Here is a 21308-nt window from a genome sequence, read left to right as displayed (position 1 = left end):
TCATCTTCTGATTTTCTCCTTTTGTGTTTCACAAGGAAACTTTCGGATAAAGTTAAGCAACCGCTTGCATTTATAAAAAATGTGTTCATTGATTTTGTTGTATTTTAATTAAAATTACATGTATAATACAGACACCTTAAAACAGTGCCTGAGAGTGAGTACATGACAGAAAAGTATTTTTATTATCAAATGGAACAAACAGAAACAAACAGTGTGTAAATATTTGTGAAGCGACTCACAGTGTGACAATATCAGCATTTGCCGCCTCCACTGCGATCGTCAATGGTGTTTTATTCTCTATATCGGCTGCGTTCTGATTGGCTCCCCGTTTCAGGAATAAACACACCTGCCTGCAGCGAGAAAACGCATTCAATAAAAGTAAATAATCCCAGATCAACAACATTCATCATATTACCGCACATATAAATCATTCTTTATTTCCGGTGGGCAGTGGTTTTCCTCTACTAAAATTGATAAAATATTTGCATGCTTGTATTCTGTAATTACTACATAGATTACAGTGAATATATATGTATATACTTAATGGAGTTTTAAAGATATTTCTGAATTTTAATTGGATTTCGTGTTTGTAAATGTTACTGAAGGGTGCATGCTGAGGTCATTCTTTCCTAATAATCATTTTCAATTTTGCTAAATTTCGGACTATTTCAAAATGTCCCGAAATTTCCATTTTATTGGATATACCCTATTAAACTCATTCTAAATACATCACACAGCAATACATTTTATAATATTGTAAAAAGGCAAGAATTTGTACAAATTCTACATCTCATCTGCCACTCAAATTGAACAATGACACACAAATAAGAATTATAGTAAACAACATATTTTTGAAAGAGGAGTCGCCCTGGAGTGGATATTTGGTGCCCTCTTGTGATGAATATAGTGTACTGGAATATAATAAACTTTTTAAATGTTATATATTGTTATTTTTCTGTTTGAATAAGATTTTTATTACAGTACAAGGTGCAGGGGGTACCAGCAATAATGAAAACACACGCATTTATGTACATACATTTATGCTTTTTACAGACAGTTAGCTTATCCATTTAGCTACACATTTTATCTGTTTTCCCTGGGAACATAGGATCGAAGAACAAAATAAGACCACTCCAGAATTAATTTGAGTTTTCATGCGTCTTTGCATTCTTTGAAATTCAACAGGAACTGTTCTGGAATGGACACGATACACGCAGAAATGCTGATTAAAGGCAAAACTGGAGCGATTTCTTAATTTCTTCCACGGTTGTATATGATACAGTATTGTTGAGGAGAACTAACCCAGTATGTCCCAGTATGGTGGCATGATGTAAAGGACCTCTACCGAGACTGTCCTGCAGGTTCACACTGGCTGAATTCTGGAGCAGGAATTCACATGTAACCAGTGATCCCTGAATCAAACACATGTTATAAAGTCACACACTGTAAAGCCAGTTTATACAGTTTTTGAAGCTTTTAGATTTTCATTTAAAAGATTCTGAATACAAGAACGATTTTTTTTTGTTAAATGGCATTTTAGTGTTAGTGCATTAAGGGAATTGTTCACCCAAAAATGAAAATTCTGTCATCATTTGCTAAGCCTCAGGTTGTTTCAAACCTGTATTAATTTATTTGTTCTGCTAAACACAATGGAAGATATTTGGAAGAATGTCAAGAACCAAACAGATCTCGTCCCCCATTGACTCCCATGGTATTTATTTTCCCAAATATGGCAGTTAATGTAGGATGAGATCTGTTTGGTTACTGACATTCTTCTAAATATCTTCCTTTGTGTTCAGCAGAACAAAGAACTTTATACAGGTTTGGAACAACCCGAGGGTGGGTAAACGATGACAGAGTTTTCATTTGTGGGTGAACTGCCCCTTTAATGGTATCAATATGTTCCAATAAAAAAGCGATTTCTTGCATAGGTTTATTTTTATATGGGGCCAAACTTACAAACCTCAGCAACTAGATGATGTGTCGGGACCACTCACCCCATGAACGGCCATGATGAGCGGCGTCCGGTTCCCATCATCCGCGTTGATCCAGTTCACCTCGGCTCCGTGAGCGAGAGCTTCGGCCATATCAGGCAGACTGCGAGACAGAGACGCCCAGTACAGCTGCAGACCCGGCGTCAACTGCTTCGGCTCAAAGAACACCAGGACATCTTTACCCGAACATTCGGCCTGAGGCTCACTGCCTTCTGAAAACAGATGATGTTCTAGTCAATCACAGTACATCAAATTAAAGGGATAGTTCACCCCAAAATGAAATTTCTGTTATGAATTACTCACTCTCTAGTTGTTTCAAACCTGTATTCATTTCTTTGTTTGGTTAAACACAAAAGAAAGATATTTGGACGAATGCTTGTAACCAAACAGTTCTTGGACCCCATTGCCTACCATAGTAGGAAAAATGACAATGGTAGTCAAGTGCCCCAGAACGGTTTGCTTTCCTACATTCTTCAATATATATTCTTTTGTGTTCAACAGAACAAAAAAATGATCAAGTAATTTTTCCTACTATGGTCGTCAATGGGGTCCAAGAACTGTTCGGTTATAAGCATTCTTCCAAATATCTTTCTTTGTTTTCATCGGAACAAAAACTGTATTCAGTGTGCCCTCATAATCTTCAGTTAAAATCTGAAAATGCACTTCCGTCCTGTAATGACTATCCATCTTAAATGACGTATGTTAGACAGCTTGGGCGGAGCATCCGTTAACTCCTCCCCTTCAAATGTCTGTCTGCTGCCAGTTCCATTTCAAAATGCAATGGCTGTTTTATACATCCAATCAAATCGCAGAGAAAGACGAAAGCCACGCCCACCATTTTTCTCATTAGAAATTCCATTTCACTCAGAAATGCGTCAAAAGTTCACGGGGACTTTAAGAAGGGTTAAATACAGCTTGTCAACAGAATGTGTGACATCTTGTTGTGTCGATTATTTAAATGTCATTGGTTTTCATGTCATAATTGATCTTAATGGGGCAAGTCTACATACAAACATGCATGAATGAAAAAAGAAAAGACAGAGGGAATTTTTTTAGTCAATAAACACTTTTTGATGCTACAATGATGGATATATAATACTAATAATTGTAATAAAAGATGACAGAATAATATTCTATTGACAATTTTCTCTGAAACACAGCCCATGTGTTCAACAATGGACATCAGACTGACCCGTGTCATGCGTGTTGGTCGAGCTCATCGTTTCTCTTCCTCCATCGGCGAGATTCTGTGTCTCACTGTCTGTACTTTTCACTGTAAAAAAACATGTTTATCATAGACTGACTCGAAAACACAACTTGTGGCATTCAGCACCATTACCAAACTTTGCGCAATACAAAGTCGAACACGAACAAAGGGAAAAAGACAAGAACATCTGATGGGTAATGGACGTGAGAATTGTAAAAATTCCAAAAAAGTAACAAAATAAAGCTGACATGCAAGCTCTGTCCAAAGCCTAGTGCGCTAAACAGCATTGTCAAGCATCGACTGCTTCACGAGCCTTCAAAGATCGCTTGATTTGAAGTAACATTACATGTATCTTTCACAATGTAGAACACAAAAGAGGATTTTGAGAAATGTCTCCATACAATGGGGTTCAGTGTTGTTTGGTTACCAACAGTCTTACCTTAGTGTGTTCTGCAGAAGAAAGAAAGTCATACTGTACATGTTTGGACTGACATTTCGTTTTTGGTCTCTTTAGGATTAACTAATAGCAAGACAGCTCCAACTGATTTTGGAACAGAGCTCTGACTGATATCTAATATGTTCTCTTCTGAAAAGCCAGCTAGGTGTGGATGGGTAGATGGTGCAAAAGAAACAATTAGGACGGTGCAGGGTGACCTAAACTGCTGTACTTACAACTACGCAGCTTGGCGGAGGTGTTAAAGTAGGAGAAGAGAGAATCAAGCTCATCTACACAGAAGAGAGACTCGTGGTGCGCTTCAGCAACACATAAGCCAAGAGGAAGGTTAGCATCATACACACAGAAAGAGAGAGAGTGAGAAAGAGCAGAATGTTTTCAGTTTTAGCCTCAATATCTAAAACTATCATGCTAAATAAACAAACAAAGAAAGAAAGAAATACAATCCAAAATCCAACAGCATCTGTCTTGAAATTAATGGATGAAAATGGAGGATATGTTAGATGTCTCCAAACGGTTTCTCTAAAATCATCCTCTTTATACAACCACCTCTAAAACGGAAAAGTAAGGGGCACATTTCGCGTCTAAAACCGCACAGCGGTTTCTCTAGTCAAATGACTCGCATTGCACGCACGGCACTCTGAAAAGTTGAACCTTTCCATCTCGATGCTACACTACATGCAGAATAATGCATGTAGACGGGTCATAAGCAGACAGCCCTTCAGTGTTGTAGTAAAGCTCAACTTTTATGCCACAAACATGACAAAACATTTTACTGAACCTTTAGCCAACCAAGTGTATATCTGAAGAAAGATGGACGACTCACCTGAGGAGCCAGAGGCTGGATGGGTTTTCGATGACACTGGTCCTTTTGAAGGCTGAACTTCTGAGCAGCCACTGAGAGGTTTGTCCTGATTACTCAGTGCTAAAACTTTCTGTCTGATCTCATCTTCCGACCGCCTTTGGACGAACCTTCGCTCCACATACTTGGCTTTGATGTAAGCCTCCATTTCATGCCTGGGAGTCAAAACATAACAAATGAGCCTCATGCTAATGATGATGCTGTGTTACGTCCGTATTTAATGTAAACAAACTACAATTGCTTTATGCCAATAACAAATAAAGTTTACCTACAGTCGTGTACTGGCATTGTTTGGAACCACCAAAAATGTATTTGCAGATTAAAGATTACAATTAAAGCTGCAATTCGTACATTTTGTTTGGATACTTAAACATAAATCAGTTATTAAGCAAGTGCATATAAGATTAGAAGACTTTGAAAAGCCCAACGATAAATTTTGTTTAGCAAGGATTTATGAAATAAATCTGTCGGGTACGACTTTGTGGAAAATGTCAGTGATTGGTTGCTTTACGTCATTCAGATGGCCTCTTGGATTGTCCTTGGCCAATATGGAAGAACTGGTTATGCGAGACTAGACGTCATTTGACTTGAACACATGTAAACATAAGTACGCAATAACCTACAAGTTTATGTTTTATACAGAGATGGCGATAGAGAGGTAAAAGTTACGGATTGCAGATTACAGAAGAAAGATGTAAATTATGTAAAAACATCATGCAAACATATTATTCATCCCTCTCTCTATTTGCTAACAGTTCATCAATGTAAATTACTAAAACCAAACATCTAGACTCTAATATTGTCAAAAGATTTGTTCGGCAAAGGCCTAAATTATTATTTGCAAAAAAACGTTTCGTAAAAACTTAATCGTGAATATTTGTAAATAAAATATTTTTTTTACATTTTTGTGTTAGTATTTTTTTTTATTTGATTAAATGATAAATAGAATGCAACAAATCACATATAAAGATTTTTTAATTGATTTACACAGCTAGTGTTTTACAAAAGAGGCCCTAAACATTTGGCTACAGATTGTAGATGGCTGCACACCTCACGTTATATTAACGTCAATTTAATGCACAAAACGTGCAAATTCTGCTTGCGTTGTTTTACCGGGGATCTCCTGGCTGTGGTTTTTTGGCTCCAAGCTCTTCCCAACGTGCCTCGTATATCTGATTAATGACACCATTTCCCAGCTCACACATCAGCTACACAAAAAAACAGATATTATTAGTGCTTTAGATACATTTTCCATCCCCATAAAGAAAGACAAAGCTGTAAGGTTGTGTTATTTAAAAGCCGTTACCATGACAGTTCTTTTAAAGGTGCACTACATTATGTTTGTTTACATTTTACTGGTTGATATAACTGTTGTTTCTATGCTGACTTTTCTGTCAAGATCACTAATACTGTCAGGATCGCAATCATCGGAAATGACTAACAATTAGCATACAGTTTGGATTGGCAGTATGGTTCTGTTCTTGGCAAAACTCCCTGCCCATTTATGCAGCCAGTATAAAGGAGAGCACGGAAAGCAGCGATAACCCCTTTGGGTAAACAGAACAGAACAAACATGTGTTATTCGTTCTTAATAACATTTAAGTGTAACACATAACCAAAATGTAATTGAGAGTTGATGAAGAGTAGTATCAGAAGTGGAGACCTGATTGTAAATTTGAAGTGGAGTTGGGGATGGAGGAGGGTAATTTGCTCGTGAGCAACACGATAAGATGCTGATAGCTGAATGAATTTAAAACGAAAGCTGTGATAACATCATAACTCTATTGTGTATTATATTGTGGATCAGCTGATGTGAGCTTGACTCACGTGACCTGCCAGAATTAACGCTATACGATTGATTGTGCAAAGCAATAGTTTTTGTGTTACAAATGAAAATACTATTCGTAACCCATTTTACTTTTGTAACGTTACATATTTCCAAATAAAACGTGATAAAAAAGTTATGATTTATCATTTTACAATCGATTGTGAGACTTTAGGAAACTTTAAAGGGGTCATATGACACGGCTAAAACGAATATTATCGTTTGTTTTAGATGTAATGCAGTGTGTATACACGATTTAAGGTTCAAAAATGCTGTATTTTCCACATACTGTGCATGGTTGTATCTCCTCTTTGCCCCGCCTCTCTGAAACGCGTGGATTTTCAGGTTCCAAAGCAATTGTACTGACAGGTACGCCCACCTTACTTGCGTATACATTTGGGCGGTCTTAGTCAAATCATACCACGAACTGACGTAGATTTGTGGGGGTGTGGTTACACGAGGCGTTTCAGGCGGGTCTGGGTGAGCATTCGCTTTTAGATAGAATGTATCTTTTGTTCCGACACTTTAATTTTTGCAATTTTACGTGTCTAATACATGCATGGGCAACTTATAACACACCAAAGAAAAACACGCCATATGACCCCTTTAAGAATTTGTAATCGGATCCATCTGAATTCCCTGTTGACTGTAAAATGTTAAGTAATCAAATGTATTGCTAGAAACAGAAATGAAGATGATATACCCATTTAAACAGAAACAGTGCTAAACATTATTGCTAGTGTGAATCTGTAAAATGAATGTACAGGTGTACGTTAATGAGAGATTTCTGAGATGAAAGCGTTTCCAGAAGTAACAGCCTATCTGGACAGATGCTTATGAGCTCTAACAAACATCATTCAATCCACCCTGTTTATTACGACATTCATCTGTCTATAAACTCTCACCTTAAGCAGCTCAGGCTCCCATGTGTCCAGTGTGAGAGACCGGACCTTAGAGAAGTGAACTCCAAGACTCCTGAAGAGCCAAACAGATGCAAATTACACCACATATAGTTCTCGTGACAAACTGTCAAAAAGATGGGGCTTATGTATCATTCATGTGCTTAACAAACAGTGCACATCAAGGCATGTGTTAGTGCCTTTGGAAACAAAAACGCTTTCTATTAAATGCCAACAAAGCAAATCGAAATCTGTGAAAAGTGCATTTTCATATTTAAAGGCGGGGTAACCGATTTCCGAATTACACTTTAGACAACTGAGTTGGACAGAGTACCAAAACAACCTTGTAGCCAATCAGCAGTAAGGTGACGGACAGCAGTAAGCACAATGCACAGGACGGACATTAGCCGAGCCGAACGCTGACGAAAGCGAAAGATGGGGGTAGGGGTGTGTTTGTTTTGGTGATTTGAACATCAACAACGAATCGAGTCCAAGAAATCAGACACCCTGCCTTTCATATTCAAGGATCGTAATGTTGTTAGAAAACACACCTGTGTATCCCGGAACACTGGATGCATAGAGTGATGCCCAGGTTAATGCTGGCCCAGCGCGGGTCGGGCTGCCCACAATCACAGCAGGTGTTATTACCAGCGATGGCCATAACCTTCTGCAGCGCGCTGTCCCCTTTAAGAGTCTTCTCTCGCGTATCACCGCTCGACTCCAGACTGCCTGTAGATGCAGATGACTTTCTGTCCATTTTCTGCCAAACACATCCCACCACTGGTTATCATCACATCTTTCTTGGCAAGAATGACATGACTATATTCTCAAAGCTACCTCAGCATCCTCTGCTATGTCCCTAAAAGCTGTTGCGATGCTGTTTTGGACGGCTTTGATCCAGGCCTGCCTGAGCTTCTCGGAGTCTGCCTGCATCATGCAACTCCTGCATAGGACAAAGAACATCACTCATTCAGACATCAATACATTTGGCTGAAGGATCGGTGTTGGGATGTGTCAAGACTTACTTTGTCGGAGAAACAACTTCGAAACAGAATCGTCGTTCGATGTCTTCGCAGTGTTTGACGGTGCATAATCGCAAGTCTTCCACTACGACTGTGGGATTATCCTGAAAAAAAAAAAACGATTAAAATGAAAGACATTGTGCTACAAATGACAGATCAAGAAATGACTGTAGTTTAGGTAATCATTTTGTAAACATTTCTTGTTTATATGAAGAGGCACAAGCTTTACCTTAAATTTCTTCTGGTACACTAGCTGATTGTTTTGAATCGAGAACCATCGCCTGCAAACAACATTTGAGATTAACTCATGTATTGCGACTGCGATAAATATAAATATATCAATGTCCACACCAATGTATCGTGACATTATGTTTTTTCTGAGCATTTGCGCTGCAGTTTCACAAATTCAATGCACGTGTCCTTTAAATCCAAATGGATTGTGATCGCTTGTGTTCTCAACTATTTTATATATCTGTACTGTTTTCGTTAGAAGTAATATACTTTGTTATTGTCTTAAATTTAGAACAATTGTTTGAACTTTACCTAGTTATTGTCCGTGGTGTCCTTTATGGAACATAAAATGCATTTACAGCTGAAACTTACAAAGAAATATCTAGGTTGTAAAATAATGCATTGCATTCATTATTTGTTTGCACATAATTTTACAGAATGTGCACTTACAGTTTCCATAAAAAGCAAAATACTACATGTACCGTAATTGATTTAGGTTACGTTTAGGTTCCTAGCTGGTAATTTCACAGCTACACAGTAAGAAAATATTACGTACATGTAGAAGAGAACTGTAAAATAAAGTATTTTGAGGATGGTTTTCAGATTTGAGCACCAATATGCACAATACAAACATTTTGGCAATGTACTTGTGTATACAGTAGTTCTAAAAAAAATAAATCTATTGATTTTCCTGGAGCTGGACACACAGACCTGTTCCATGTTTTGAAGGCATTACTGGCCCTCTTGAACAGATATCCCTCCATGACAATCCCATTATCTGCGTCAACATTATACTCCAGTTTGGTGTCGTCATTCGAAAAGTCCTGAGGAGAAATATTTGGATAAACTTTATTACAATAAAACAGAGAAACACAAAATCAACTGAATTGTTGCAATTCCTTAACCAATATCCAAATTACTAATACTCCTAATAAACATATACATGTTGGCTAAAGCATAACATTTGATATATTTTTAGATAGTTCATAACTGATATTTTAATTTTATTTTAACCAACAAAAAATCATCACTAAAAAGCATAACATGTTCTTCTTACTCAATATCTTGTTTTTCCTTTAAATTATGTTTTCCCCCCATTGGGTGGTATTTTTTCTTGTTTTACAAATAAAATTAATACATATTTCAGAAAACAAAATTTCGGTATTAAGCGATTTTACTTCTCAAGTGAATGTATCTTGATTTAAGAATGTAACTGGATAACATGACAAAAAATACAGGGTGTGAAAATCTTTTTTTGCAGTGATAAAAGTGGTACATACGTCTCTACGCTCATAGTAATCCCTTCAGAAGACTGTCAATGTAACGTACAAGTCATATTTGTACTAGGGCTGTCAAACGATTAATCGTGATTAATCGCATCCAGAATATAAGTTTGTGTTTACATAATACATGTCTGTGTACTGTGCATTAGAGGTCTGCACGGGCTTTAAACGAAATCCCGAACCCGGCCCGTACCCGAGATTGTTTAACCCGACCCGACCATTACAGTTACATTTTAAGCCCGAACCCGACCAGAACCGAACCCGAAGTGCGTTTAACAGCAAGCTTTGTTGAAATGTGCTGCATTTTATGATTGCTTGCGATGACAATTAAACAAATAGCTACATGTAGGCAAACACAGTTTCATCAAGGCACGGCGGCCCCCTCAGCAGTGAACGCACAAGAAAAAATAAGAAATACCACAGACTTACCAATAACTAAACTTTGCTGTGGGTGAACAGGTGTAAAAGTTAAAAATCATTTTTGAACCCTCTGGAACTGTTGGTTTAAGCGCCGTCCTCCTCTGATTAAAAGTTATCCCAACTGCACTGAAGTTCCTCTCGCTGCTGCTGCTAACGTTACTTACAGGGATGCTGAGGACACTACGGGCCAGTCTTGACAGTAATGACAAGATCATAATTCTTCCAGAGTGAAGCTTTCCCTGCATCATTTATACTTTTTCCATAGCTAATATTTTGCTTTATCGCACTCATCTTACCATCACCTGCTGTGTCGTGACAACGAGGACAAGAGCGGGCGGGTGCATGTGCGCAGAACAGTTTATGCGAAAAGTGTGTGTTTTCTCTCGTGTTTTTTTGTGGTCGCAACGCAGCAAACACTCAAGCACACGCCACGGCACGCAAACTTGTTTGTATATAGCCTATATATTTTTTTAGTTCCGAACCCGACCCGAACCCGAGGCTATTCATTAAACATTAACCCGAACCTGACCCGAAGCCCGCAAGTTTTTCAGGCCCCGTCGGGCTCGGGTTGGGTTGCAGACCTCTACTGTGCATATTAATTTTGTATTTATAAACAAATACACACGTGAATTTACATGTATTAATTTATATTTACCAATAATTTAAATTATATATAATGTAATTTTTGTATTTTATATTTTTCTTAAATACATACATGTATGTGGATGTTTTTATGAATACAAAATGAATGTGCACAGTACGCAGACATACATTATGTAAAAACAAACTTTTATTCTAAATGTGATTAATCGTTTGACATTTGTACTATTTTTATTTTATTGGGCTTTCTTGTGATTTTGTTCACAAGATCCTTGTTTACATTCATTTTTCTGGAAAACCTTTTGCATAAAAAATAAAGCATGTTTAGAAACAACATAAGTGTATATGTCGCATCAGTACAGGAATAGATCGTCTCTGTCCTTCTGAAACCTCGTATGTCCAAAATTGCTGTTTTTCAGGAATGGAAAAGACACTGTACTTTCTAAATAATCTTACTGTGTTGTCCAAGTTGACAAGCACTTTTTAATACTTTTTATTGGTTATATATTTTCAAAACCCAGTGACAAACAAAGGATGACTAATGATAATTATTTTACGACAAAAAATGATAATCACAAAATATGGAGATACAAGGTTTCAGAAGGACAGCAGCGATGTGACAGATCTCTCTAGACACTGGCTCTTGATCACTTCGAAAGCAATGTTGTAGAATAATCTAGCACTATTGTTTCCCGTAAATGTCAGGTGATCTTAGCTGAGCTCAGACTAGTTAAACTGACTGATCTCAGACTAGCAGTGTCCCGGTAACACTTGAGCCGCCACTGGATGCTGTGTTTTGGTCTGCTTGTTTCATTCTGGAGTGAAACCTCAGGAATGTGACAGCAGATAAGCGTGAAACACTAGTAGGGGAGGTTAGTTTACATTCTGACCTGCGTGAGACCAGTTTGATCCAGAAGCTTCTTGCATGTGACACACTCTTATGCTACATGTGTATCTAGCATAAACGTGAAGATAGTACTCAATACTCAACAGGCTTATGGAGCTAAAAGGATGATGTCAACAAAATAAAGTGACTCTATTGAAAGCGCACTCAACAGACATTCGTGCGATGCCGCCAGACAACAAGATTTATACAAATTAGCCAACTGGTAATATAGTCACATATTCTTGTGAGATCAGGCTGGACTGTTATTGCGACCTTGTGAACTTCCTTTACGTTCACAGCAGAGCGACTTGTGATGCTTATGTGACAGCAGCGACCATTACTAAAAAGCAGGTTAGGTTTCCATCTCTGTAACCCGATCATTCGGCCATGAGCTAATATGTCAGCTGGACCTCTTTCGCTTGAGTCTTTTCCACAGTGACGCACATCTCATATCAGACTGTATTTAGCGTACTGGAACAGAGACTGAAGCCACTGCCAGTCTTCACTGAATGAAGCTACAACTGCTAACAATACCAAAAAGCAACCTTTGGTTGATTGTACAAGTTAGTTTAAATGTTTAAATCATGTGTTCCTGTAGATCAATTGGTAGAGCAGTAAGGGTTTTAAATCCAGGGAAGCCCATACTGGAAAATGTCTGCAATGCATGAACTGTAAGTCGGATAGAAGTGTCTGCCAAATGCATACATGTAAATGAAATGGCAGAAGTTATTGTTTTAGGGTCAACAGCATGACATGGATATCGGATCTATTATTGTGATATTACATGATAACAGCTGCCCTTCAAAACAAAGTCAACACACCCCTCCATGTAGACCCTCATAACTGTTTATGATTTGACATACAGTTTACTATATATGAAGAGTTTACTTCCAAAATGAGATAACTCTGTTTAAAAAAAATCAAAAATCATGTTTTTTTATTGTGCATTCCAATTAATATCAACCAAACTGCAGTTGGTAATAAAAAACATGATTTTTGAACATTTTTGGAACTCATTTTGGAAACAAACTCTATCTATCTATCTATCTATCTATCTATCTATCTATCTATCTATCTATCTATCTATCTATCTATCTATCTATCTATCTATCTATCTATCTATCTATCTATCTATCTATCTATCTATCTATCTATCTATCTATCTATCTATTAGTGCTGTCAATTGATTACAATTTTTTTGTGATTAATCACGATTAATTGCACATAACATTAATGTTTTAAATATACTTTTACATTCTTATAATTTCACATTTAATCTCCAAATTAATGTAGAAACAACATATTTCTTTAACAGCATTATTTTATGAATGAAAGGCAACATTCTGATATTAGTACTGCAACGGATGTCTCCATTAAATTGATTATTTTTTCTTTATTTTAACAGTAATTATGGCCGTTCAACATTGAGGTACAGTATAATTGAGAGCCGTCATGTCTAAGGCCTTTACATGTATGAGAGCGTGATTATATAATGTAACACTATACAAAGTCTGACAAAATAAACCGATGCTGCATTAATTGGGTTAAATATATTAATGCGTTAATCTGAAAAAAATTAAACGCATAACGTTGACAGCCCTAATATATATACATATATAGCTCTGTATACTGTGATAGGCTATATGAGACCAATTTTCTTTTTGCACTTATGCTTTTTGTTGTCCTTATGTTGTTCCAATTGCTTCCATTGTTTCCCTCATCTGTAAGTCGCTTTGGATAAAAGCGTCTGCTAAATGACTAAATGTAAATGTATATATATATATATATATATATATATATATGAAGAGTTTGTTTCCAAAATGAGATAACTCATTTCTCAAAAATCATGTTTTTTATTGTTATCATGTTTTTATTGTGTTAGTTAGCTGTATTTTTTTGAGTTATTATGGCTTAAATCAAAACAAACCAACTGCAGTCTGATTTATATTAATTGGAATGCACAATAAAAAAAACATAATTTTTGAAAAATTTAAAAAACGGAGTAATCTCATTTTGGAAATAAACTCTTCATATATGTATATATATATATATATATATATATAGTCAAGTTAAGTTCTGGTTGTCAAATGGTTCAAATACGTTTTTACTTTTTACATAGTGGTTATGAAATTGTACTTGAAATCTAGTCATTAAATCAAAACTAGAAAATTATATTAACTAGATTTGTTCTTCACTGACACTTGACCAAAACCGAGTGACCATGACCAATGGTTCCCATTCAAATACAGAGGTATACGCCATCAAAACGACCGGTTACAACCTTAAATCCTTTCCTCACACTTACATGAAACGTCAACATTAACAAAATCAAAAACCATTATGAAAACACCATAAATCCATCAGGAACATTCAAACGAAGCAAAACAAACCAAAGGAAAGTAAACCAAGCACTCCAAGATCAAACAATAGGACATACTACGTCAATGTTTAAACATAAAAACAATGGTTTAAAAATAATATTTCACACTCGCATTCAACACAAACCATATTCATTCTTGATTTCAAAGTGGATTGTAGAGACACACAGTAATATACTGAACATATAGAAGAATGTTACTTTGTTACACTATTAAAAAAATAAAGCAGAGTGCATAAACTCACCAGATACCAAACATAGTGGAAGCGACTGAAGATCTTCATACTGAAGACTGCAGCAGTGTGTGTCAGTGTTTGTGACGCTTCATCTAACTTTCAGACATTACTGTGACTGTCCCGTATGTGTTATCTGTGATCTCCCTCATTAACAGGAGTCTATATACAGCATACATGGTTTGTGTGTGTGTACGTACATGTGTATAAAGATGTGCAGCTTTGGTAACCATTGTAAGCTCCTCCCCTTTAGGAAAGCTGCTGTATGTGTGTGTGATCAAATTCATTAACTGTGACTCATGGGTCAGAGTCACCAATAGGAGAAGAGCGTTAAACATTTACGCCATCAGTGATGTACTTCGGTAGCTCTACCTTGTGTATTTTTATCCAGAGCAGTTATCACAATACACTCACATCAATACAATAAACTTTATTTGTGTAACAAGCGCCTCACATTCTTATGTACAGTATATACAGTATATTAGCATTTGATGTGTTAAATGGCATTAGCGATCCAATGTTAGCTAAAATGTTAGCAATATTATATTTATTATACTACGCCATAATATTTGAGTCCCTCTCCGTTGACCCATCAATCTTGAGAAAAAAATGTACGAATTTAACAGTCTAAAGAATTTTTTTTCAGGAATAAATTAAATTATAAAATAAGAAAAAATATGGTAGTTAAGAAAAAAATGGTTATTAGGAATGTTTTGTGAATCCGGCACCTAGTTCTTAAGTTTTCCAAAGACTTACAAAAACGTTTTGTAGAGTTCTCGCTTGTGCGAGGCGATTTATGACGTAAAAGTAACGCAAAACACTAAAATCTTTCTAGGTTATTTTGAAGGAATAAGTAAAAAATGAGAATTCTTTCCAAATGTACTCTTGCGTGTCTCATGATGAAATGTGCATATGACAACTAGTCGCGAGACACAAGAGAACCAATAAGATTTGAGGTATTATGAATTCAATTTAGTGCTCAGATCTGCTTGTTTACATTAGCTTTCCTATATAAATTCAAAATATTAACCCACTGGATTATTTGTTATTTGCGCATCTTGCTGCTTCAACACATTGAGCATCACGTGACATTTCATATAAAATGATTTGTTTGTGTTCAGCTGAGAAAGAAAAGTGATACACCAGGGATATATCTGAGTAAATTTTAAGAGAATTTCTGCAAAATCCTGAAACTTAGTTTACTTTTGAACTCCCAGCATTTAAAAGGAAAGGACAGAAGTGACAGACTCACCTGCAATGCGGCCTCATATGAGTGCAGAGAAAAGAAGACAGACCACGTTAACAACTGCTGACACAGCCCAGAGAGAAAGACACAGAGAGAGCGAGAGGAACAAGTAAAAATAGATCACTGCTGAAGGCAAGGAGATCAAGGGCGAGCAGAATTTTGGCTCAAGCAGGTGAATCATTATGTGCCCAATATGGCATTTTACTGTACATGCTGTAATGCAGTATTCATGTTTTAGACTATAGTAGTTTTAGTCCACCAAGCAGGGCACTACCAAACATAACACCCTACCCCATTCACCAGGGCTGTCGCAATATACCGCTATTGTCAATAATAAAATTATATTAATAACCGTGATTATTTATATATCATCACAACATATTATAATATCATAAGAAATTTAGCGCTAGTGTTCGGTTGACAATTCAAAATAGTAGGTGGTGTTACTGCATTCATTGGTCACAATGGTTACAAACACTCTCTCTGCCTCCCTAGACTCATATTTTGACCAAATAAAAAAAAGTATTTGGCTGATACTAGTTTAGTTATTTTTATTTTAATAACTAAATGTATGATCAACTGCATCTGCATAGATTTTTGCATTTGATAGAGACTTTGGTGTACATTATGGCTAGTTCCACGGTGTCACTGAATAAAGACTTTAAAAAAAACAAAAGCAATGCTTACTGGCAAAACAAATGGGACGCTGGCTTGTTTATATCGTGAATATGTACATTGAGACACGTATGTTCAATAGCAGACTCCAATTTGCTGGGATACAGTTTTAAAACCGGTATCAAGTACAAATGTACTAAACTTTTGGTATCGTGAACATTTCTGCCAAACCGCTGCACCTAATAATACAGGTTTCGATCCAAATCTCCCATCATGCTCGGAGGTAATGCCGAAAGAAGAGTAGCTTTACTGTCATAACAACAATTTTATTACTCTGCATTTATTATTAAAACCATGCATACGATAGCAGTTAAAATCATCCGTATGGTTTCCAGAAGTCACACAGCATTTCAGAAAACCCAATGAGATAGAGAGTTCAAAATGATATAATGACTATTTTCACGCAAACTGTTTTTTCGGCTTAAATATTCATCACTGTGCAGTAGGGGTTGGGTGTCGTTTGAGTTTTAGCGATTAGGATTCCAATTCAGCTTATCGATTCCCAGTTTCGATTCCACAGTTGAAGTGAAAACGCTTAGATATCAACCTGTATGGTCATTTAGCCTGATAATTGACTGGTTTGCAAATATATATATATATATTAATGAGCACAATTTTGTGTATATATACACACACATAGTAACTACATCATGGTTAAACAGTAGTTACCATAATGAACTATCGTAAGTTTGTGGTTCCTGTGCTTTAATGCAAATACTATAGTTAAACTCTCCTTCCCATAGTAAAAATATGGTTAATTTTCATAAGGGCTTTTGCTGATATATCAGCAGATCACAAGTTAAAACATGCACATTTAAGAAAAAAATGCACATAGGAATTGAAATTTCAAGTATCCTATTCCTATTCTTTTTGATCCGATTTTTTTTATTCCGAATTGGAATTGATTTTCGATTCCCAACCCTACTGTGCACTGGGTAGCCAAATCCACAGTGAAATCTCACTGGTTGAAAATCCACATACACTGCATGCAAAATTCAGAAAGCCGCTCATTCAGCGTGAGATAGTTCAGCAGACTAATGCCTGGTGATCATGCAGGTGTGTTTTTTAGGAGCTCTCGTACCTTCTGTTGTATAGTCGAGTGTTTCATTTCCATGTCCTTCTTCTCTTTAGCTGCATCCACCACCAGCTGATCCAACTGAAGGAGACATAAATGTGTATAAAGACCCTTTTCATTTGGAAATAATGATTTTTATCTATATGAAGTTTTATGTACACAAATGATTACAAAGGAAGGTCTTTGTAGCAAACTTAAAGCACTTTTTAAGCAAACAGTTTGATAAAAGTTTTTATTATATAGAATGTTATGCTGTTATACTTTAGAACTGATTTACAGACATCCTAACATCCAATACTATAGCGGCTTACTATATAACATCACAGTAAACAGATTTTTGAAGGGATAGTTCACCCAAAAATCTTTCATCATTTATTCAATCTCATGTCATTCCAAACCTGCATGACTTTGTTTCTTCTGCAAAACACACAAGAAGATATTTTGAAGAATGTTGGTACCAAACAACACTGAACCCCATTGCCTTACATTGTATAAACAGAAAAGTAATTTCTTAAAATATCTTCTGTTGTATTGCACAAAATACAGGGTTTCAATCAAATGATGGTTAATAAATAAAACAAAATTTTTATTTTGGGGTCAACTACACCTTTAATATTGTCGAAAACGAAATGTAATAACTTTTAATAAAACAAAAGAGATGGTCAATTGTCCTTGCAAAATGTTTTTCTTTGAAAGATTGTGTGACTTTTATATCGAGTGATGACTATTATTGACTTTATTCTTTGCCGGGTAAAAATGCTACTTTTTAGAAAACTACACCCAGCAACGAACAACACAATCTGAGGTCTCATTTACAATCAGTGCAAGACACGTAATGTGCCAAAGCGTTAATGCTTGGTGCTTTAAGAAATAACAATGCTTGTAGTTTCTTTTCTCAAGCACACAGACAAAAACATACATTATTTTAGTACGTCGTACTGTTTTGCTGCAGAATACTAAGAATACCCCAAAAACCTTCTGCTTTAAATATATATCTGTATAGCTATATACTTCATTTTTGACTACTTCAAATTTTATTCTCATGTTATTCTATAGTTTTCTATTTTTTCAAAATGCAGAAAGCCAGAGGAGGTGTTTCAAAACTTCCGTCAGGTAGTGTAATAACAATCCTCTAGACGTATGAAGTGTAAACCCATGACAAACAGACACACAAACCTGCGAGCAGCTTCCCCAAACCTCCCGACACAAGCGTTCCACTCTCTTGAGCTTCATAACGCCTGACAGACGGCAGAAAACAAGTCCTAATAGCCCAGCGCTGTACAATACACTGTCACATGGATCTCTAAACCAGTGGTTCTCAAACTTTTTCGTTGTAAGGCCCCCTTTGTGTTAAGTGCATCGCTTTGTGCCCCCCCATATAAAGACGTATAATCTTAAATTTAGAATTTTAATTAAACCAAAAACATTCAGTTATACAATGCTGGAACCTCAATTATTTTGGTTGGTGGTGTCATTTTTCTGATGTTTGATTGCATAAAATCTATGATAAATTCTATATTTCATAAAATGCCACAAAATCTGTGGCCCCCTTGGATCCATCTTGGGGGCCCCCAGTTTGAGAACCACTGCTCTAAATGATCTAACACACTCAATTTAACTCCCAGACAGGGAATACTCTTAAATCACCCAATTTAACTTCCTGTTTCCAATGTGGCCCAATGGAGCTTGCATCGGCCTATCACACATCTTAAGAATCCTCTTCACATTCCTGCCCACAGGAAACAAAGATTCACGTGCCGAGGGTGAAAACAACAACGCTGGGCTATTTGGTATAGATATAAAGATTCTGCTTTGACGTTGAAAGGGGGAGTGGCAAAACCACTACTACACTATCTGCTACTGTATCTATCCTACTACACTACCTTACTACATTATAAACTTGGTATGATTAGCAGAGTTTTTTCACAAACGTTTCTGTGATGTCACATTGGAAATATCAAGCAATATTTAAAGTGAAACAGTTTAGTTTAGTTGTCTTTTTAGCCTTTTCTCTTTTTTAATAGTTTGACATTGACAAGTTTCTCTAGTAATGCTAATGTACATCATGAAACATTTACAAAAATTTGCAATAATATATAATTTCTTTTTTGATGAGGTGGCAATTTCATGTGAAATTGAATAATTTAATTATAACAGAAAAAAGCAATAACGAAGTCTAGCTCCTAAACCTAATGTCACTGGCGCAGAAGCAAATTGTACCAAAACAATTGAAACATGAATTAGTAAACAAATAAAATAAATAAAATAGTAAAATACTTCCAAATTGCCACAAGATCGTGTTGCCTCCAACAGTAAAACATATTTTCTATAAAGCTGCTTTGCAACAATACAAAATTGTTATACAGTATATAATGAAAACTGCTATAGAAATAGAATTGAACTAAATACATTAATATTATGTACATAAAAATATGTAAAAAGCCCACATCCATAATTTTTTTTGTCAAATAAAATAATAATCACACAACATGATGAAAATTAGACAATTGAAGTGACAGATAATGCATAACGATTGGCGTCTTATAAAGCGATCTGATCGGTCTGTCCAAGAAATGTAATGTTATTTACAACATTATAATTGTCAATCTACAGCCACAGGCAGTCGGTTTGCGCACGCGATAGGCCGCGTTCCAAAACGCGTCTTCTGCCCTTGAAAGTAACTGCAGGAAGAGTACTACACCACGTGAACTTTTGTCTCAGATAAGGGAAAAACTATGTTGTTTTTATTACTGCATTCATTATGTATGATTTAAAAAGCTAAATTTACAAAAACAGCTGTTCATCTCCCTCCAAAACTTGCACTTCAAAGGATCTGCCCAAGTGCGTGGGGCAGGCACATGAATGAGATCGTAATTCACCCGAAGATGCGATAATGCTATGCTATGATAATAGCTTTCAGTTTCTTGCACAGACCAATTGATTCCCTTTATAAAATGCCAGATTAACGTCAAGGGGCAGGGATTACTTTTGTGCTGCATCATGTATTAGCATTTTTGACTTTCATTAATTCAACCATCTTCATAAATATCTTCTTGAAAAAACAATGCCGCCCACATCTTGGAAGTAGGCTACTGGGGGACTGGGGGTTAGTAAATTAACAGTAACTTAATTTTTGGGTAAACTAACGCATTAAGGAATATAAAATACAATTAAAAAGACAATATCACTTTTAATTAAATATAATGAAAAGGCACAAATACTGGATGCAATATTTGTGTGCATGTTGACCTATGTATGCATGACCTAGAAGTAACAGCAACAAAAACAGTATAAACGGAACAAGATGCAATAAATAACAGAAATACAAAATAACAGAAGAAATGGTAATAGGGTAAAAAACTGGCCCGTATCCTATTTATACTTTTGGAATCTGGCCCGCAAAGAAAAGTAGTTGAAGACCCCTGGTTTAGGGCTTATCATCAGAAAGAAAAATATGATGTACCTGTCCTGTCAGGTGTTTCATGAGGGGTTGTAGTTCACTGAACAGATCATAACCTTGATGGAAAAAGGTCAGGTGGGCGTACATGAAGGACAGCATCTAGAAAGCAGACAAACATTTTAACAATATAACTCAGAATCAGAAGGTATTTTCTGCAATTTTCTGAAAATCTGTGGATTTCTGATGAATCAATGTACACATGGTAAATTGTATGAAATTAATTGTGTAGACAAAAATATAATTGTGCTGACATATTCATTTGATGAAGAATGATGAAAAAATAACCAATAAGAGCTCAGAAAGGTTATAATAGTTTACTGAAACTAAAACAATTAAAACATAAACTAAAACTAAAACTGAAATAAAAATAAATTAAACGTATATACAGTAGCAAATTTCTAAAAACTAAAACTATTACGAAAATATAAAAAATATATTAAAAATAAAAAGGTAATTTAAAATGTTAATTAAACTACAATAAAACTATTATACTACTACACTAAATGAGCCTGAAAAGTGGAAAATTATGAATAAAGAATGATTAAGTGACGCTAAGCAT

At 36.0% G+C, this 21308-nt stretch overlaps 1 protein-coding gene across 13 annotated transcripts in view; it reads right to left on the bottom strand.

The window, feature by feature from the left end:
- The window catches only part of LOC130548928 (arf-GAP with coiled-coil, ANK repeat and PH domain-containing protein 2-like), a 47591-nt gene that overhangs the window by 4383 nt on the left and 21900 nt on the right, over positions 1–21308 (bottom strand). For 3 of the 13 annotated variants that reach the window (XR_008962104.1, XR_008962103.1, XM_057326003.1), the window contains exons 8-24: positions 20753–20848; positions 17296–17370; positions 15546–15557; positions 9206–9318; positions 8807–8827; positions 8493–8544; positions 8267–8367; positions 8079–8184; positions 7793–8001; positions 7248–7317; positions 5631–5725; positions 4482–4672; positions 3874–3954; positions 3187–3267; positions 1998–2206; positions 1303–1412; positions 240–350 (exon numbers count right to left, since the gene is read on the bottom strand). Coding sequence is in view for 3 of the 13 variants with exons in the window: in XM_057326003.1 (XP_057181986.1) it covers positions 240–350; positions 1303–1412; positions 1998–2206; positions 3187–3267; positions 3874–3954; positions 4482–4672; positions 5631–5725; positions 7248–7317; positions 7793–8001; positions 8079–8184; positions 8267–8367; positions 8493–8544; positions 8807–8827; positions 9206–9318; positions 15546–15557; positions 17296–17370; positions 20753–20848 (1733 nt within the window). In the remaining 10 variants the exon portion in view is untranslated. The remainder of the gene's footprint in view (positions 1–239; positions 351–1302; positions 1413–1997; positions 2207–3186; positions 3268–3873; positions 3955–4481; positions 4673–5630; positions 5726–7247; positions 7318–7792; positions 8002–8078; positions 8185–8266; positions 8368–8492; positions 8545–8806; positions 8828–9205; positions 9319–15545; positions 15558–17295; positions 17371–20752; positions 20849–21308) is intronic. The other 10 variants (XR_008962107.1, XM_057326005.1, XR_008962111.1 and 7 more) reach the window with 8 other exon arrangements.

This window comes from Triplophysa rosa, linkage group LG25 (genome assembly GCF_024868665.1).
Source record: "Triplophysa rosa linkage group LG25, Trosa_1v2, whole genome shotgun sequence".
NCBI classification, from domain to species: Eukaryota; Metazoa; Chordata; class Actinopteri; order Cypriniformes; family Nemacheilidae; genus Triplophysa; species Triplophysa rosa.
The sequence above is the reverse complement of the archived record's forward strand: the minus strand, read 5'-3'. Positions and strand labels throughout refer to the sequence as shown.